Source organism: Schistocerca americana, chromosome 3, assembly GCF_021461395.2.
Source record: "Schistocerca americana isolate TAMUIC-IGC-003095 chromosome 3, iqSchAmer2.1, whole genome shotgun sequence".
Classification (NCBI taxonomy): domain Eukaryota; kingdom Metazoa; phylum Arthropoda; class Insecta; order Orthoptera; family Acrididae; genus Schistocerca; species Schistocerca americana.
This window is the reverse complement of record NC_060121.1, coordinates 295,132,857-295,152,885: the sequence shown is the minus strand read 5'-3', so window position 1 is coordinate 295,152,885 and position 20,029 is coordinate 295,132,857. Positions and strand designations below refer to the sequence as shown.

At 43.2% G+C, this 20,029-nt stretch overlaps 1 protein-coding gene across 1 annotated transcript in view; it reads left to right on the top strand.

Moving 5' to 3' along the window:
• The window catches only part of LOC124606038 (aromatic-L-amino-acid decarboxylase), a 309,333-nt gene that overhangs the window by 161,538 nt on the left and 127,766 nt on the right, over positions 1–20,029 (top strand). Inside the window, exon 9 of the mRNA XM_047138002.1 lies at positions 6,003–6,211. Coding sequence (XP_046993958.1) covers positions 6,003–6,211 — 209 coding nt within the window. The remainder of the gene's footprint in view (positions 1–6,002; positions 6,212–20,029) is intronic.

Sequence of the window (20,029 nt, the reverse complement as noted above, 5' to 3'; positions counted from 1 at the left end):
CAGATGAACAGGCAACGAAAGGTCATTACACTGATGAGAAAACTTACGGTAGTTGCTGCCTCTCTCATTTCTAATTTTGAAAATGACTGTTGTTTTGGTAGACACAAAGGAGAGCAAGAGCAACAACAAAAGCATAAATAAACCGTAACATACAACATCGATGATCCAAATCATATTTATAGATTAGACTAAATTTTCGAGGCACCTTGGAGAAGTTAACTTACAATATGATTGGATTTTCATTTGCGCCTAAAAACAAAGAGACTGGAAGCGACAACACACAGCTATGTATATTTCCCTGCTAAGAAATATTACGCTGTTCCTTTTGCACCAAAATGACAAGTACTAAAGCTGGAAGTTTATGGTCCGGCGAGAACGCTGTTTCTGTACGTCGTAAAATCTTTCCTTCACTTTTACGACACAAAACCGGAAATTAGCACTCCTACTAACTCGACGGACACACTGCGGAGCTTATTCGGTGAAGCTGACTGCCAAGGGTGAGCAGCGTCTCCTCTTAAGAGGTATAAGACGGGATCTCACGAATTCGTAGGATCAGTCACTTATTACGTTTACTTAGGGCTCACGTTTACCGTTTACATTAAAGGAGGCTTTGAAGGCATCAAGACGATATTAGTCAAAGGGGTGAGTATTGTCAATGTTCATAACTCATTTCCATTATCGAGGTTCTGAAATATCGTTAAATTAGTATTAGAGGAAACTACATATGCTACTTCTTTAGCTGAATCAGCTATCCTTCCGAAGCTCGACCTACATAGTTCCGTTTGAAAGTACCCTATGTTATTGCATCACCATCTCAATGAATAAATAAGGTATAATGAAAACCACACAGCAAAACAATACTTTACTTTTCTTGACAAAAAGCTAATTTCATCTTTTAAGAGTTCTAGAATTGCGTACATAGTACCGATCCAAAAATTATTAGATTGTTAGATTGATAGATACAACAGTTTCAAATACTGCTTAAATACGAGGGTTGACTGAAAAGTAAAGCCTCCACCTTCGTAACTCTTCAACAGTTGTCAGCATTGGTATGCGGTGGTACTGGCTTGTTCCGTAGCCTCTTCTCTACAGCTACAGTTGGCAGGAAGCCTTAGCATTGAACGGTTGTGTTGTTATAGTGTAAAGTATGGAACCCCGCGCCGACGGTCGGTCAAAGCGATGTTAGCAACTTGCAGTTATTGAATTCTTGACAACAGAAGGTGTCACCACAAGGGAGATTCATCAGAGAATGAAAGCAGTTTATGGTGATTGTGTTTATGTGAGTGCTGTGCGTTGTTGGGCGAGTAAGTTTAAAGATGTTGAGGCGGGGAAATCTGACCTGCGTGACTAACAAAGAGTTGGACTTCCTGCGACAGCAACCATTGAGTTTCACAAGCAAAATGTTGACAGATTGATTCAGGACGATCGTCGTATTACTCAGAGACAAATTTCAAGCACAATCGGCATTTCAGAAGAACGTATGTGTCACATTATTGCTTTGCTTGGCACAATGGATACCTTGATGCTGACTCCTGAAATGAAAGCGCACGGACATGAAATTTACCAGGAACTCCTCTCGCATTACGAGAATGAAGGTGACGCCTTTCTCTATTCAATTGTGACAGGAGACGAAACATGTGTTCACCTTTACGACCCGGAGATAAAACGTCAGTCTATGGAATAGCGACACAAAGAGTCGCCCCAGAAAAAGAAAATAAAGACGCAGCCCTCAGCTGGAGAAAGCATGACCACAGTGTTCTGGCACGCAGATGGTGGTATCCATGTTGATTTCCTTGATCGTGGAACAACAATAAATTCAGAACGTTACACCAAACCGCTGCGAACTCTGAAACGACAGCTAACAAGGGCCCGAAAGGAAAAGGGAAATGTGTCCTTGCAGCATGACAATGCCAGACCACACACTTCACGTGCTACCACAGCAGAACTTCAGAGACTGAATCTCACCACCGTACGGCATCCTCCATGCATCCTGATGATGAAAGACGATATACGGGGACATCACTATGCTTCTGATGAAGACGTTGAGAGATCATTGTGACTGTGGTTGAGGAAACAGAGTGTCGGCTTCTTCCGTGGCGCCTTCAGAAAACTTGTTCATCGTTGGCAGATATGTATCCAATTGGCTAGTGATTATGTGGAAAAGTGAATATTGGTGAATAAAGCTCACACTCTTAGGATTATTTCTGCGTTTGATTTATTAAAATATTTCCATTCAAACCCAATTATAGAAGGCGAAGGCATTACTTTTCGTTCAACCCTCGCAGAAAAATGCAGCTTTGAATGCTATTACTTCGAAATACAATAATGAGACATTATGAATAATTCTGGAAATGTTGCAGACGAAACAAGTCGATCAACAAACTCTGAATCAAACGAATAGGAGTGAACACGGTAACACGTGCAACATCGACCATGACTTGCACTCAGCTTCAAGATGGTTTCTTTGTCAGATAGATGTATATATCCCCGTCATGAATCTCTGCTATATGACTGTTGAACATAAATTAAATCAGTGTTCTCTTTCGTCGACTTATCATTCGGCACATGGTACATCATAAAACCATCGTTGCTGCCCAAAGTATCTCTAAAAATCGACGTAATTTTATTACCATCATCTCAGCTGGACACCGTTCCATGTCCAAAAGAGGTTTTTCTTTATATTTAGTCACAGTATTCACTGCCGTTTCATAGTTTGATCTAAATATAATTTCCTATTTCTCACTATTATAGATCAAAGACAACAAAAATGTATTTGGAAGCTCTCTCCGCAATTCACATTTACATAATATCATAAACCATTTCTCATAACATTGCTGTTAGATTGGTAGATATAACTGAGAGTTTGAAAACAGTGAGAGACTTAGCTAACAAATCCATAACATCCACTTTTCTGCCAATAATGCTTCTGCAATTAATGATCCAAACAAACAGAACGAAAGGTTCATCTCTAGCAAGAAGACATATGCTTGGATGTTTCTGGTATCTCAACTGAAGATTTTTCAGGGCTCATTTAACTTTAGGACTCTGTATCTCACAATGAACAAAAATGGACTTGTACCACTATTGAAATAAGCCCTTCATATATAGTTTCTGAAAAATAAATTGGAAGTCACTTAATGATTAATTTGTATGTCATCATACACATTATTCAAAAGCCTCCGAATAATAAACTGGATATATGCCGAAAACGTGGCAGTCTTGATTTTTCAGTTATTTTGTGCAACAGTACATTTCATTCCATAAATAATAATACGTATGCCTTGTCAGTAAACTGCCTGGGAACACAAGGATGTGCATTTTATTTAAGTGCAGTACATTAATACGACGTAACTGAATAGATCTCCTGGTAGAGACACTATCTACAAAATAAAAACTCATGTTCACCATAGGGAGAGTCGTTTTCCGCCATTTACCCCCACCATCTTGAGTTACGTCACGAAACGGACGAAAGCGCCCTCTGCTGATGGTACTGTGTACTAGGTCCAGACCTCGTGGTGAATAGATCTGCATGAAATTGTCCTTTTCCCACGAATCCAGGAGTAGTTCTAATATAAGCAATATTAAATGTGACAAATTAGGTTTAGGAATTTCTGTGAACATTGAGGTGTTTCAGTAAGATTCATCCACTTTCTGAAGACTCTGTCTCCTACATTAACCAAGATAGAAATTGTGGAATATATTAATTTGTACGTAGGACTAGAAAGTTTTTATTTTCAGAAAACCCATGGGATTTTACAAAAGTATTTCTTTTACAAGGCTGTGCATACAACTCTGCTGAAATTTTTACAGTTATGTTTAGACTCAAAGTTTCCATTTACCTTTCACAAGTGTTCAGCGTGCCCTCCACTGGACGAACGACAAACATCTGCGGTGCTGTTCTCTATATAAACTCCATTTATAACAGAATCGCACCTGGCGAAACGCAGAATACCTTTTGTTGCTGTGTTAACATCATATCGGTTGGACGAACGTTGGGCAATCAACGAACGAGCTCGTGAGCTGCGCCAGTGAGGCCCCTACCAGTAACTACGCGCACGGACATACACTGTGCAGTCACATTAATGTGACCACCCGTCAAAAGCCCGGGTAGCCACATCTTGTAGCGCGAACCACTGCGAGATGTGCAGGAAGAGCGTCAGTGAGGTTCTGGAAGGTAACGACAGGTATGAGGAACCATGCCAGCTCCGCCGGCCGGAGTGACTGAGTGGTTCTAGGCGCTACAGTCTGGAACCGCGCTACCGCTACGGCCGCAGGTTCGAATCCTGCCTCGGGCTTTGATGTGTGTGATGTCCTTAGGCTAGTTAGGTTTAAGTAGTACTAAGTTCTAGGGGACTGATGACCTCAGATGTTAAGTCCCATAGTGCTCAGAGCCATTCGAACCATGCCAGCTCCAGTGTTGTGCCCAACGGCGCTAGGTCTCTCAGTTGAAATTCCATGGAGCGAACAGCTCTGTTGCGCTAGACCTCAGATTCTGGGGAGTCTGGTGGCCAGGGTAGTTCGGTAAACTCGTCCTGGTGCTCTTCAGACCATGCATGTAGGCTGCGAGCTCCCTGACACGTTACGTTGCCGAGCTAGTAAATGCCGTCGTGGCAAGGAATGACAAACTGCATGTAGGGCTGAACATGGTCCACAAGGATAGATGCATACTTGTGTCGATCCATTATGCCTTCCCGAATGACGATATCATCCAGGGAATACCACAAAAACATTCCCCAGACCACAATGTTCCATCCCCTGGCCAAGACTCTTCCGACAATTGTTGCAGAGTGTTTGGCTCAAATGGTTCAAATGGCTCTGGGACTTAGGGACCGATGACCGCAGCAGTCTGGTCTCTTTAATCCCACAAACCAACCAACCAGACCACTATGGGACTTAACTTCTGAGGTAATCAGTCTCCTAGAACTTAGAACTACTTAAACCTAACTAACCTAAGGACATCACACACATCCATGCCTGAGGCAGGATTCGAACCTGCGACCGTAGCGGTCGCGCGGTTCCAGACTGTAGCGCCTCGAGCCGCTCGGCCACCCCAGCCGGCCAGGGTGTTTGCTTTGAGACGTTTCACGCCATACGTCCAAACGGCCATCTGACCCATTTCAAATAAAACGAGATCCATCTGAGATCACATCTCGCCACTCAGTGTACGTACAGTTGCGTTCGTCGCCAATGTACAGCAGTCATCAGGGGTGCATGAAGGAAACACCCGCAGTGGAGGCCCATGCACAGCTATGGTTGCTGAACTGTTATTGAGGATCACTGTTGGTAGCCCATTGGTTTGTCTGGGCAATCAGCTGCTCTACAGTTGCACGTCTAATCGCCAGTACCCATCTCTGCAGCCATCATTCACGCCTGTCATCTATGGCCGACGGTGCACCACAATTGCCTCGGCGCCGGTTCTGGTTAGCGCCACTTTTCCATGCACAGTATACTTTAACCACGACGGCACGAGAACAGTTTAGAAACTTAGCCGTTTCCGAAATGCTTCCACCCTCGGCCCGAAAGTCAATGATCATGCCCATTTTGGGGTAGATAAACCGCTTCGTTTCTGCATTACGATAACGACTGCACTGTTTTCCGCATCCCCCCGACAGGCTTTGTATACCCTCCACTGCTAGTGATGCCACCTGCCGTCTGTGAGTGGCTCTTGGTCGTTGACGTGCCACTTAGGCCATGATCACATTAATGTGATTGGACCGCATAAAAACTCGGGGTACGTGAACAAGCAACTTACATCTGGCGTCGTGCTGAAATTCTAGTTTTGATACGTAACTTAACGTAAACGCCAAATATCTGCCTTCATTCTTGTAAAAGATTGTCTTATAAAACGGGATGAACCTTTGAGTCACCATACAATTTTAAGTGAGGTAAAGGAAAAAGGCCAACCGGAGATTACTGAATTGGCTATTGATCTCGAATAGTAAGCGAGTTACTGAATGCGCTTACCGCCCGCCATGTAGCTGATGGGTTTGGTTTTGTTGCAGCCGGAACCAGTGGACGAGGTGTTGGACCTGGAGGACCGGAAGAAGCGCGAGACGCTGGCGTACAAGCGCTCCTTCTTCGTGCGGATGGTGAGCGACCCCAAGCTGTACAACCCCAAGATCGCCAAGAGCCTGCCCGGCAAGCGGCACCGCCACCTCAGCGACCGTGGCGCCACCGTCGACAACGGCGTCTCCATCAACGCGCCGCCCCAGTACGTGCGCAGGCTGCCATCGCTGCCCTAGCAAAGCCAGACGCTGCCAGCCTCGGCCCACGAGCAGAGCCAGAGCGGGTAGCGCGGCAGGGTCACGAGACACCTGGCAAAGCGAGCGCCCTGCGGGACGGGCAATCATCAACCGAAACGCAGCGTTCTTCTTGTCGCTGTGGACAGTACCATCGGCGTTCACCTGCTACCATACTGGCTTCTTTGCAACAGTTTTCATGCTAATAATATTTATTTGATCCTTCCTCCAGAACCCTTGTCATTTATTTAAAACCACACCCTTTAATTTCTTACCAGACTCCGTGGCAAATAGGTGAAGGTGTTTTTGGATTTAGGACACTTAACACTATTGTCATCAGCGCCCTTACTGGTTACCAATATTTGCATTTCGTGGTCTGAGCTATAACTGTTCACACAAGTAAATTTTCCGTGACGATTCTGCAACAACATACAGGGTGTCCGAAAAGTCTTTCCCTGATTACATAAATCAGGGTAGAAGTAAGATACAAATATGAAACTGGTGTCTAATTGTTTACAAACTATCAAAGTTTTTTTCACATATCAGTAAACTTCCACATGAGCACCCTTGGTGGCACGTAGCAATCTAGGCGATATTCAATTTCCGTCCACACATTAGCCAACATTACTGGAGGGATCGATTCAACGACTGTGGTTATCCGTTGCCGCAGGGTTTCAAGATCTGGTACACGTGTTCGGTAGACATCGTCCTTGACATAACCCCATAAAAAGAAGCCCAATAGGGTTATGTCAGGAGCGCGTGGAGGCCAAACCGTTGGCCCATCACGACCAATCCATCACCCAGGAAAGGTCATATTGGGATAGGCACGGTCGTCCAAGCCCCAACGAGGCGGTGCACCGTCTTGCTGAAACAAGATATAGGGGTGATACTGAAGCAGCTGAGGAACAGCATACAGTTGCCACATGTCCAGATACACTGCAGATGTGATGGTAGCCTCAGCGAAGAAGAATGGCCCGATAATTCGATCGTGCAATAGCGCGCACAAAACATTCACCTTTGGACTGCCTCTGGTGCACTCCATGACCTCGCCAGAGGGTAGTGAACCCTAAATGCGCACATTATGGAGATTCACTACTCCACTGACAAAAAAGGTCGCTTCGTCGGAAAAAGGCAATTCGTCTGAGATAACTATCATCGTCCTCAATACGTGACAGCATTTCGACCGCAAAGTCATATCGACGTGTACTGTCATTGGGCAACAAGGCCTGAACGATTTGCACTTTGTATGCACGAAACAATAAACGTTTGTGTAAAAGTCATGGAGAGAGCTTTTTGGCATCTGTAATTCACGTGAGCCCCTGCTCACCGATTTCTTCGGACTTCGCAGAAAAGACTGCCTCACAGCTTCCACCCTGACTGCTGAGGTCCTTGGTCGATCAGACCTCGGAAGGTCAGCAACCGATCCTGTGTTCTTGAACCTCTCATACCAGGCTTTAATGCTCCTGACTTCAGGTGGATTCCTTCCAAATGTTGTCTGGAAGTGTCTCTGTGCTGTGGTTGGTGATCGTGTCTCATGGTACCAGAGGACACACTGTGCCTTCTCCTGATTGGTTAACATGGCTTCTTGGGCACTGCACCTCATCCACTACTTACGTACTGCGAACCTAAAACAGAAAAAAAAACTTTGATAGTTGTAAACAATTCGACGCAAGTTTCATATTTGTATTTTACTTCTAGCCTGAGTTATCAATTTATGTAATCAGGGAAAGTCTTTTCGGACATCCTGTATGTTAGCGAATTGCTTTAGAATGTCCAAACCGGACATTCGACACAAATATGTGGTTTGCATGTATTAATATTCAAGACTCATTTCGTAAAACGTCTTTATGACACAATCTCTTATTTGCATGCCTAGCTACTCAAAGAAAAAATAGCGATCGATCCATCCGTTCATAATTTATTGACTTCCTCCCACAACGCTATAGATAAGGGGCCGCATACCACCCAAAATTTTAAATGCGCATTACACTAATGGCACTATCAGGTAAGATGGTGAACGTGTCTTCAGCCAAGCTGAGGGTTGCTTTCACGTCAGCGTATGAAACACATGTAGTTAAAATACAGGTTGAGCATAAAGTCTTTATCTGACTACAAACATGTCTAAGGAATGCACATATACGTGGTTTGTTGCAAATGAGGCTCAAATCATAGTTTTTTTTTTTTTTGGATACACTACCACATGTACTCTTTTTGTTGCCCGTGGAACGTCTACGTGATACTCGATTTCTCTCCATGTCTCCAACATTTCTTCCGTCACCACTTTCGCACCGTCTGGTATTAGTGCCGTAAGAATTCTGCGCAGAATCGGAGAGGAAACGAATATGTGGGAAACGCTGACAAGGAGAAGGGACAGGATGATAGAACATCTGTTAAGACATCAGGGAATGACTTCCATAGTACTGTAGGGAGCTGTAGAAGGCAAAAACTGTAGAGGATGACAGAGACTGGAAAACATCCAGCAAATAACTGAGGAAGTAGGTGCTACTATTCCGGGATGAAGAGTTGGGCACAGGAGAGGAATTCGTGCCGGGTAGCAACAAACCAGTCAGAAGACTGACGACTCAAAAAAATGTTGCGCATCAGGAACTGGATACTTAACGCAACCCCGCAAAAAACCAAGAGACCTGATGTCTGGTGAATGTGGCGGCCGTGATGTTGGACCGTCTCTACTGATCCAGCTGTCCGCAAATGTTTCATCCAAGAACTAGTGAACAGATAAATCCGTGATTGGCGACGCACTATCTTGTTGAAACACTACTCATGACTGAGAATCTTAAACGGTGGTGCAACGTTAAGTTCCGGCATGTCCAGGTTAACTGCTGCACTAATGTAGGCTCTGTCAAAAAGAAAAGAATAGCCCAATAATTATGTTGTGCATTAAGTGCACCACTCGTTCACTGTCGGGCAGTTCCTTATCACCAAATGTGGCTTCTTCGATTCCAAGAGCCAAACATTATGTCCCTTTACATGAAAAGTTGCTTCGTTCGAAAAATAAACTTTATTAAGGTAGTCATTGTCTGCATCGATTTGTTTCAGATACTCCTAGAAACCTTTGCATGTCTCGGCATAGCATCTGGTTGAAAAGGTTGTAGGAATTGCTGTTTATATGTGTGGAAATGCAGCCGTTTTTTAAAATCATCACTGTAGTGCTCTGTGACATCTGTTTCTCTGGAAACGAGACCCGTCGATTTCTGCAGACTACACTGAAATTCTAATTAAATCAAGACCCTAAGCTGTCGGCAGGCGTTGATATACATCAACGGGGACAGTTGAAAATGTGTGTCCGGACCGGGACTCGAACCCTGGATCTCCTGCTTACATGGCAGACGCCCCTGCCGAGTACTCTCATTCCTAAAGAACAGACACCATCTTCATATACTTAATTCTAACCGGCCATTGACCTTCCTCTGTGCAGATGCACATGTATTGCCCGAACTCTTACGGGACTCGGTAAGATTGTCTGCCGCGAGTAATGAGTGTATTGGCCAGGGGCTACACGAATGTAGTGTGTGGACATTAAGTTGGGAATGTGGGTCTCACGGGGAGCGTGCGAGGGATAAGTCCCTGCAGTCGCACTATCCTCTGTGCCCTCGGTGGCTCAGATGGATAGAGCGTCTGCCACATAAGCAGGAGATCCCGGGTTCGAGTCCCAGTCGGTGCACACACTTTCAACTGTACCCGTTGATGTATATCAACGCCTGTCGACAGCTTAGAGTCTTGATTTAATTATCATTTCATTCTAAGAGAGCTGCATTGTCACCGATGGTATTTGTTCTTCGGACACCATCTTCATACACTGAAATTATGTGTGCATGGTATAAGCAATGCCACCACTCACACCGAATCTGACACATCTTGCCATGTCACCAGCACTGCCAGTCTCTATACTTTCCATAGCGTTCTTTGATGTTTTCACATCTAGCGCGTATCGTTCATAGGCACTTCGGAACTGTCGCTGAATTGTAATAGGCGACCGTGTTTCATGAAACCAAAAGAAACATTGCGCTTTCTCCTGCATAGACGCCATTGTGGCAGCAGCACTCATAAATGACGCAATCTGTCACAAAATAGAAAAGAAATCAGATACTGCTCGAGTACGTGTAGAACTGTCTATCCGTCAGTTACGCTACCGTTTGCAAAAAGCTACACAGACATGTCAAAGTGTACCCATAAAAAACTCTATTAGTTTAGTTACCACTTACAGCAAACTGAATAGCTCTATATCTAGCATAGTTGCTTAAAAACAAATTTTTATCGTCATGGAAAGCACTTACGCTCACCCTGTATGTTGTTCCGGAAGTGGTATTCAGCAGACTTCACATATTAGAGGATCATTCCGCTGGAGGAGAAAATTTTTTGGTAATGAATTATGTCCTATTCACAACCTGGTGAGTGTGGCTGGTATAAGACTTGTCAGGTCTGGGTGGTTGATTTCACTGACATCAAGTAACGTACTCGAGTCTGGTTGCACTAGAGTCGAAGTAGACTTGTTGAGCTCTGTCGGCGATTGAGATTTTTCTCACCACCCTTTTACTGGCAGATCGACGAAAGGCGATGCTGTGCAATTCCTTGTCACCAGACTGTACACCAGTGCCATTTATCGATCTCACACCTCTCTTCAGATGCGATGGAGTGAGGGTATTCGGCCCTGTTGATGGCAGACCATGAGAGCCGTGCAGCCCTTGAAGTTATCGATCCATTTGGAGCCGTTTTGGAAAGCCCAGCTTATGCCAGCATTTCCACAACCCGATCCAGGATACAAATATAGCAAGCACTACGCTGGATATCCAATCAATTAGCCAAACTACACAATCAGATGTCTGATACACTGTACACGTGTCTGAGGAAGGTGAAGTCGAACGGATCTTATCAACTAACAATATTACATATTCCACATTATCAGTTATGACTGGTAAACTATTATTAGGCGTTGTGCAAGTTAGGAATCTGTCAAATAATCTGAATGTATTCATACATTAATGGTCATGTCACTCAACAGAACAAGATCTTGCTTAATCTCCAGATTTATCAGTTTGCAGCCGCGAAAAAGTTGTCGTTTTCCCAACCATGTCTTAGTGTCAGGTGCGCCTAGCACATCTCGTTTACACATTATCTGGATTTTATCCAAGTTATGAAACACACAGGTTGCGCTCTTGCCTGATACATCAGCGATTGTTTCCCAAAGTCGACAACCGTGTTTTATTGCTGGTTCGCTCTCGACGTATTCCACTTATCGGGTCGTACACATCCCAGTCGAGATTTAAACAATTTGAATGCAAATTTAGTTAAACTAAAGCCTCTGTCACAGTTTGTTAAGTTACGTGACATCATAATCTCTTTTCGAATACTGTCCTAGGTGTTTGGTGTCAGTTACGCAACGCTGAAATTTTCGTATTTCATTTTATTCTCAAAGATGGAGTGATACTTGGTGATCGCAGATTTAGCTGGTTATCTGAGTCGGATTCTTTCAGTTATATTTCTGGTTCAACTGGCTCTGAGCACTATGGGACTTAACAGCTGAGGTCATCAGTCACTTAGAACTACTTAAACCCAACTAGCCTAAGGACATCACACACATCCGTGCCCGAGGTAGGATTCGAACCTGCGACCGTAGCGGTCGCGCGGTTACAGACTGAAGCGCCTAGAACTGCTCGGCCACACCGGCCGGCTTTCAGTTATGTTTCACAGTTGTCATACATCAAAAAAAAGTTTTCCATCACATCGGTTCCGAGAGTTCCGGCACCTCAACAGAAAAATGGAATAGAGATCAACATAAACATCATATCCACCCTTTTTATTGCTTATGAAAACGCCATATTGCATATTGTACCACCATACAGCGAGAGCTTCAGAAGTGGTGGGCCAGATTGCTGTACACACCGGTACCTCTAATAGACAGTAGCACGTCCTCTTGCATGGGTGCATGCCTCTATTCGTCGTGGCATACTGTCCAAAAGTTCATCGAGGCACCGTTGGTCCAGATTGTCCCACTCCTCAACGGCGATTCGATGTAAATCTCTGAGAGTGGTTGGTGGGTCACGTCGTCCATAAACAACCCTTTTCAATCCATCCCAGGCATGTGCGATAGGGTTCATGTCTAGATTACATGCTAGCCACTCTAGTCGACCGATGTCGTTAACCTGAAGGAAGTCATCCATAAGATGTGTACGACGGGGGCGCTAATTGTCGTCCATGAAGACGAATGCATCGCCAATATGCTGCCGATATGGTTGCACTATCGGTCGGAGGATGGCATTCACGTATCGTATAGCCGTTACGGCGCCTTCCAACAGCGGCGTACGTCAGTCCCACATAATGCCACCCCAAGACAGCGAGGAACCTCCACCTTGCTGCGCTCGCCGGACAGTGTGTCTAAGGCGTTCAGCTTGACAGGGTTGCCTCCAAACATGTCTCTGACGATTGTCTGGTTGAAGGCATATGTGAAACTCATCGGTGAAGAGAACGTGATGCCAATCCTGAGCGGTCCATTCGGCATGTTGTTGGGCCAATCTGTACCGCGCTGCATGGTGTCGTGGTTGCAAAGATGGACCTCGCCATTGACGTTGGGAGTGAAGTTGCACGTCATGCAGCCTGTTGCGCACAGTTTGAGTCGTAACACGACGTCCTGTGGCTGCACGAAAAGCATTATCAACATTATGGCGTTGCTGTCAGGGTTCCTCAGGGCCATAAGGCGTAGGTAGCGGTCATCCATTGCAATATTAGCCCTTGGGCTGCCTGAGCGAGGCATGTAATCGGCAGTTCCTGTCTCTCTGTATATCGTCCATGTCCGAACAACATCGGTTTGGTACATTCCGAGACGCCTGGACACTTCCCCTGTTGAGAGCCCTTCCTGGCACAAAGTAACCATGCAGCCGCGATCGAAACGCGGTATTGACTGTCTAGGTATGGTTGAACTACAGACAACAAGAGCCGTGTACATCCTTCCTGGTGGAATGACTGGAACTGTTCGGCTGTCGGACCCCCTCCGTCTAATAGGCGCTGCTCACGCATGGTCGTTTACATCTTTGGGCGGTTTTAGTGATATTTCTGAACAGTCAAATGGACTGTGTCTGTGATACAATATCCACAGTCAACGTCTGTCTTCAATAGTTCTGGGAACCGGGGGATGCAAAAGTTTTTTTGATGTGTGTAATTTTTACAACATAGGACACAATACGTTAAAACGGAATGATGTAGCGGGTGTCCACCACACTGAAACGCCCGTCTGGTGGTGGCGAACAGCGACCATCTGCCCTCTGGGCAGGGACGCCGTTGCTGCTGGAAATGACTCGGCGTGACCAGTCGTGCCGTAGCAGTAAGTCCAGGGAGGGAGGGGGAGACTAAGTGCTCAGAGCTGTTGCTCTGCCATAGCACTGGCCCAGTGACGCCTGCTGGCAGATCATGTGGCGTCCCAGCCCGACACAGCCCCGTCATCCTGGTTGGGCTTTGAGACCCAGATAATTGCGCTGGCCTTGTTGAAATATTGTTGTTGTTGTTGAGGTCTTCAGTCCTGCTACTGATTTGATGCACCTCTCCATGCTACTCTATCCTGTGCAAGCTTCTTCATCTCCCAGTACCTACTGCAACCTACATCCTTCTGAATCTGTTTAGTGTGTTCATCTCTTGGTCTCCCTCTACGATTTTTACTCTCCACGCTGCCCTCCAATACTAAATTGGTGATCCCTTGATGCCTAAGAACCTGTCCTACCAACCGATCCCTTCTTCTAGTCAAGTTGTGCCACAAACTCCTCTTCTCCCCAATTCTATTCAATACCTCCTCATTAGTTATGTGATCTACCCATCTAATCTTCAGCATTCTTCTGCAGCACCACATTTCGAAAACTTCTATTCTCTTATTGTCCAAACTATTTATCGTCCGTGTTTCACTTCCAACATGGCTACACTCCTTACAAATACTTTCAGAAACGACTTCCTGACACTTAAATCTATACTCGATGTTAACAAATTTCTCTTCTTCAGAAACGCTTTCCTTGCCATTGCCATTCTACATTTTATATCCTCTCTACTTTGACCATCATCAGTTATTTTGCTCCCCAAATAGTAAAACTCCTTTATTACTTTAAGTGTCTCATTTCCTAATCTAATTCCCTCAGCATCACCCGATTTAATTCGACTACATTCCATTATCCTCGTTTTGCATTTGTTGATGTTCATCTTATATCCTCCTTTCAAGACACTGTCCATTCCGTTCAACTGCTATTCCAAGTCCTTTGGTGTCTCTCACAGAATTACAATGTCATCGGCGAACCTTAAAGTTTTTATTTCTTCTCAATGGATTTTAATACCTACTCCAAATTTTTCTTTTGTTTCCTTTACTGCTTGCTCAATATACAGATTGAATAACATCGGGGAGAGGCTACAACCCTGTCTCACTCCCTTCCCAACCACTGCTTCCCTTTCATGTCCCTCGACGCTTATAACTGCTATCTGGTTTCTGTACAAATTGTAAATAGCCTTTTTCTCCCTGTATTTTACCCCTGCCACCTTCAGAATTGGAAATAGAGTATTCCAGTCAACATTGTTAAAAGCTTTCTCGAAGTCTACAAATGCTAGAAACGCAGGTTTGCCTTCCCTTAATCTAGCTTCCAAGATAAGTGGTAGGGTCAGTATTGCCTCACGTGTTCCAACATTTCTACGGAATCCAAACTGATCTTCCATTAGGTCGGCTTCTACCAGTTTTTCCATTCGTGTGTAAAGAATTCGCGTTAGTATTTGCAGCTGTGACTTATTAAACTGATAGTTCGGTAATTTTCACATTTGTCAACACCTGCTTTCTTTGGGATTGGAATTATTATATTCTTCTTGAAGTCTGAGGGTGTTTCGCCTGTCTCATATAGCTTGCTCACCAGATGGTAGAGTTTTGTCAGGACTGGCTCTCCCAAGGCTATCAGTAGTTCTAATGGAATGTGGTTTCGACTCAGGTCTTTCAGTGCTCTGTCAACCTCTTCACGCAGAATCATATGTCCCATTTCATCTTCATCTACATCCTCTTCCATTTCCATAATATTATCCTCAAGTGCATCGCCCTTGTGTAGACCCTCTATATACTCCTTCCACCTTTCTGCTTTCCCTTCTTGAACTATTATAGTGCCAACTTCCTGAGTTCGCCCTCAGTCTGTGCTACTGCAATACGCTGCTGAAGCTCACACTAATATTTGCATACATTGTCGTTACGCTATAATACTGCGCGAGTGCTCTTTACTATACTCGCCAGAGAACCTACCCGAGGAAAACTAGGTAGGCCTCTCATACTATATAACGATATTTACCTATGTATCGTGTAAGAACCCACTTCCACAGCAAATATCGCTAACAACACAACCACAAAAATTACGCTTTGCAAACACGCATCAGTGTCCTCCACAAGACGCCGTCTCATCCTTGACACTGCGTAAGATTTTGGAGGAAGACAACGGCAATGTTGTCCACTGCGTATAATTAAAGCTAAAACTGATAGTACAAAGCGTTCATGAATGACCTATGGACTTCTTTGACATTAATGTTGCAGTCTATGTAAACGAGACACCCAAGATGACCGGATCTGTAATTCGTGTATTTACAAGTTCGCAATAAGCATCCTCGTGTCAAAAAGTGAGCAATATGTGAGACAATTACCAGTATGGAAAATAACGACTTCACGGAATGTAGATTACATACTGTTTTTGAATCATGGCTGAAATTATAACTGATCACTAAACTTTCCAAAATCACGTAAAATAAATTTTTTAATTGACACCAGAAATATTATGTGTAATAAGACAGATTTCCAATTAGAAAGATTACATTTAAAGAAACCTGCCATGAAAATAACGAAATAAAGTATTGGGTCATTCTATTATAAAAATTTATTCACAAAGAAGGGGAGAAAATAAAGAGAGAAAATGTCGCAACGAAACAGGATTTGGTCAATAATTCTTCGTGCCTGTAATAATGAAAAAAATGTGAGGAGTAAAACAAGACGGCATAATCAGCAGTGAAGTGACTTTACAAGAACTAACATCGTAAATAATCGTAGAAAAACACAAATTAAGAGATGCAGTAGTGCAATATATGCAGAAAGTGGTTTCATCTACACTGTTCATCACAGATTTGTAGAAATACCTGCGAGTGCAAACTAGTAACATCGACACTTTGTTCTGGCATTTTTTGAAGAAGACTCTAAAGGACGAGAAGTTAGCAAGAAAACCAACAACAACTTTCGAAAATTTCAAAATTCATCATCTGCCCGACTTGCCTTCAATATCTATCGTCGACTCAGCGATTTACTATAAAGTGAAATAATTTAAGGAAGGCAGGAAGAAATGAAATGAGGGTTTTATGCTTTGCCATAAAATAATAAAAAACACTTAATGTGAGGTTTTCTTTACATCTTTATCTCGCGTCTCATAAGATACTGCGCTGTAGGCTCTTTTGATAACACTTTACAGGACCATAGTCATTAAAAGCAGAAGGATATCTCTTTAGCTTGGATCACCTGACAGTCTAAGGTAGCCAGTGAGTATCTCATTCCTGTGTGCTGAGAAGTTCCTTATGACTGCTTACATAAGACATTCCCGCTGACGAAGACCGTTACATAAACAAGAGTAAATTACGTTACAACTGTCAAATATCAGCATCTGCACATTAGTTCAGGATGAATACAGCTAACAATCCGTGGTGAAAAAGCTTACTCCTACGATATAAGTTCTTATCTCAAGGAATGTTTACAAACAATTCATATGTGATAGAGTATAAATCTGCTACTTCTTGATAACTTCACTCTTTACAAAATGCTGCATGCCTCTGGTTCTGACATAAGTATTAACAGGAGGAAATCAAAGAACGATGAAAACAACGAGCAAGTAGCTTGTGTAGAAACACTATTTTTCCGACATAAATCACGCTAAAAAGATGCAGTGCATACGAATGCACTCAAAGCAACCTCGTCCAAATAAAGGATTCGTTTCCTTCTTCGAAGTATTTGAATGTTCAGCGAAAATAACATCCTGCTGAAGACTACCCTATTTAGAGTAAGCCTTTCAATTATAAATCTCCTGTAAAGATACAAAGAAACTAAGTCGACAAATATTTCAAGCTACGTATAAAGAAGATAACAAACAAACATGATTACAATGATAATTACTTCACAGCACAGAACGGAAAGTAATAGTACGCAACCTATCAAGTGGCATAGCTTTCAGAGATAGTTTTCAAGCAAGCAGCAATTGTAAACGAAATTCTATCAGGCTTTTGATTATTTTCACTGAAAACAGTTACGTAAGTATTGAAAAGTACTACCTTAAAATACAAGGAGAGAGAAGAGAATTACAGTTTATCTAGAAATTAGTGATCATGCCTGTAACGCAAGTAAGTTCTAAAATATCACTATTGGTTAAGCTATACTCTATCACGCCAACTATTTGCTACCATCTTCTTACTGTACCTAACACAAGTGATTAATGCAAAGAAAAATGAGAACATCTATAGACAATATTTACGGTACACAGAATAGCTCCCAGAACGCCTCAGTAAAAACAATGGTCTAACTGCGGAGGTAATGCTCAGTACATGCCAGAAATATTACTCATTATCAGTCACTTAGAGAGAGGCAGTCCATCAGGTACGGAAAGTCTGTGGTACAAACTACATCAGGCACAGTGTTTTAAGCGATTCTGGACTTCTTAATCACTGAAGAAACAAGATGACGGAACTCTGAACAGTTGTAAACAAATTATGTACATCTAAAGGGAGAAAATGGATCATAATTGGTGATCCAGGTCCGAAACTGCACGGGTGTAGGAAAACGTAACAGAACTGACAAAAGTTAATGCCCCATCCATATCTACCGCATTCCAGGCAGTGAGACGACGCATTAGCAACACAAGATGAGCCGAATTGAACATGGGGAGATCTCTAAATAACAAATTACGTTATAAATACGTAAATGTGGACATACATTGGGAGATGTGTTCACAAGGGACACGTAGCGTCCACAAGAGTTAGGTTGGAACATATTTATGTTCTGTGACAAGCAGAACAACAGTATGTCTCCGGTAAAGGTGTTGGAGGGCAGTACTCCAACGGTGTAACATGACGTTTTGTTGCAAATTGCAAGAAGCGAGGGCGGAGACTGGTGCGATGTTGGTGCAAGTGCACGAAACAAAAGCTGCATGAAAATATGTCGTAAAACAGGTTAAAACGCCTTCGAAGGATGTAAAGAATATTAGGGTTTGTCGCCCCATCTACTGCGAGGTCATCACAGACGGAAAACAGGATCAAATTAGGCAAAATAATTCTTTTTATCATGCTTACACGTTACATTGGGCATAATGAAACAGTCAGTGAGAGCCTTATCCAAAGATAGAGAATGTTTCAATAATTTCTCAAATAATTTTCCTTATCTGTCAGAAGCGAAATTAAAAGAAATTCTCTGTTGAGCCTCATATTAAACTGATAGTTCGGTAATTTTCGCATCTGTCAACACCTGCTTTCTTTGGGATGGGAATTATTATATTCTTCTTGAAGTCTGAGGGTATTTCGCCTGTCTCATACATCTTGCTCACCAGATGGTAGAGTTTTGTCAGGACTGGCTTTCCCAAGGCTGTCAGTAGTTCTAATGGAATGTTGTCTACTCCCGGGGCTTTGTTTCGACTCAGGTCTTTCAGTGCTCTGTCGAACTCTTCACGCAGTATCATATCTCCCATTTCATCTTCATCTACATCCTCTTCCATTTGCAAAATATTGTCCTCAAGTACATCGCCCTTGTATGGGCCCTCTATATACTTCTTCCACCTTTCTGCTTTTCCTTCTTTGCTTAGAACTGGGTTTCCATCTGAGCTCTTGATATTCATACAAGTGGTTCTCTTTTCTCCAAAGGCCTCTTTAATTTTCCTGTAGGCAGTATCTATCTGACCCCTAGTGAGATAAGCCTCTACATCCTTACATTTGTCCTCTAGCCATCCGTGCTTAGCCATTTTGCACTTCCTGTCAATATCATTTTTGAGACGTTTGTATTGCTTTTTGCCTGCTTCATTTACCGCATTTTTATAATTCATTTCCTTAAATTCCCACATTTTTGCAGTTTCTTCAGTTTTAATCTACAGTTCATAACCAATAGATTGTGGTCAGAGTCCACATCTGCCCCTGGAAATGACTTACAATTTAAAACCTGGTTCCTAAATCTCTGTCTTACCATTATATAATCTATCTGAAACCTGTCAGTATCTCCAGGCTTCTTCCATGTATACAGCCTTCTTTTATGATTCTTGAACCAAGTGTTAGCTATGATTAAGTTGTGCTCTGCGCAAAATTCTACCAGGCGGCTTCCTCTTTCGTTTCTTACCCCCAATGCATATTCACCTACTACGTTTCCTTCTCTCCCTTTTCCTACGGACGAATTCCAGTCACCCATGACTACTAAATTTTCGTCTCCCTTCACTATCTGAATAATTTCTTTTATTTCATCATACATTTCTTCTATTCTTCGTCATCTGCAGAGCTAGTTGGCATATAAACTTGTACTACTGTGGTAGGCGTGGGCTTCGTATTTATCTTGGCCACAATTATGCGTTCACTATGCTGTTTGTAGTAGCTTACCTGCATTCCTATTTTCCTATTCATTATTAAACCTACTCCTCCATTACCCCTATTTGATTTTGTGTTTATAACCCTGTAGTCACCTGACCAGAAGTCTTGTTCCTCCTGCCACCGAACTTCACTAATTCCCACTATATCTAACTTTAACCTATCCATTTCCCTTTTTAAATTTT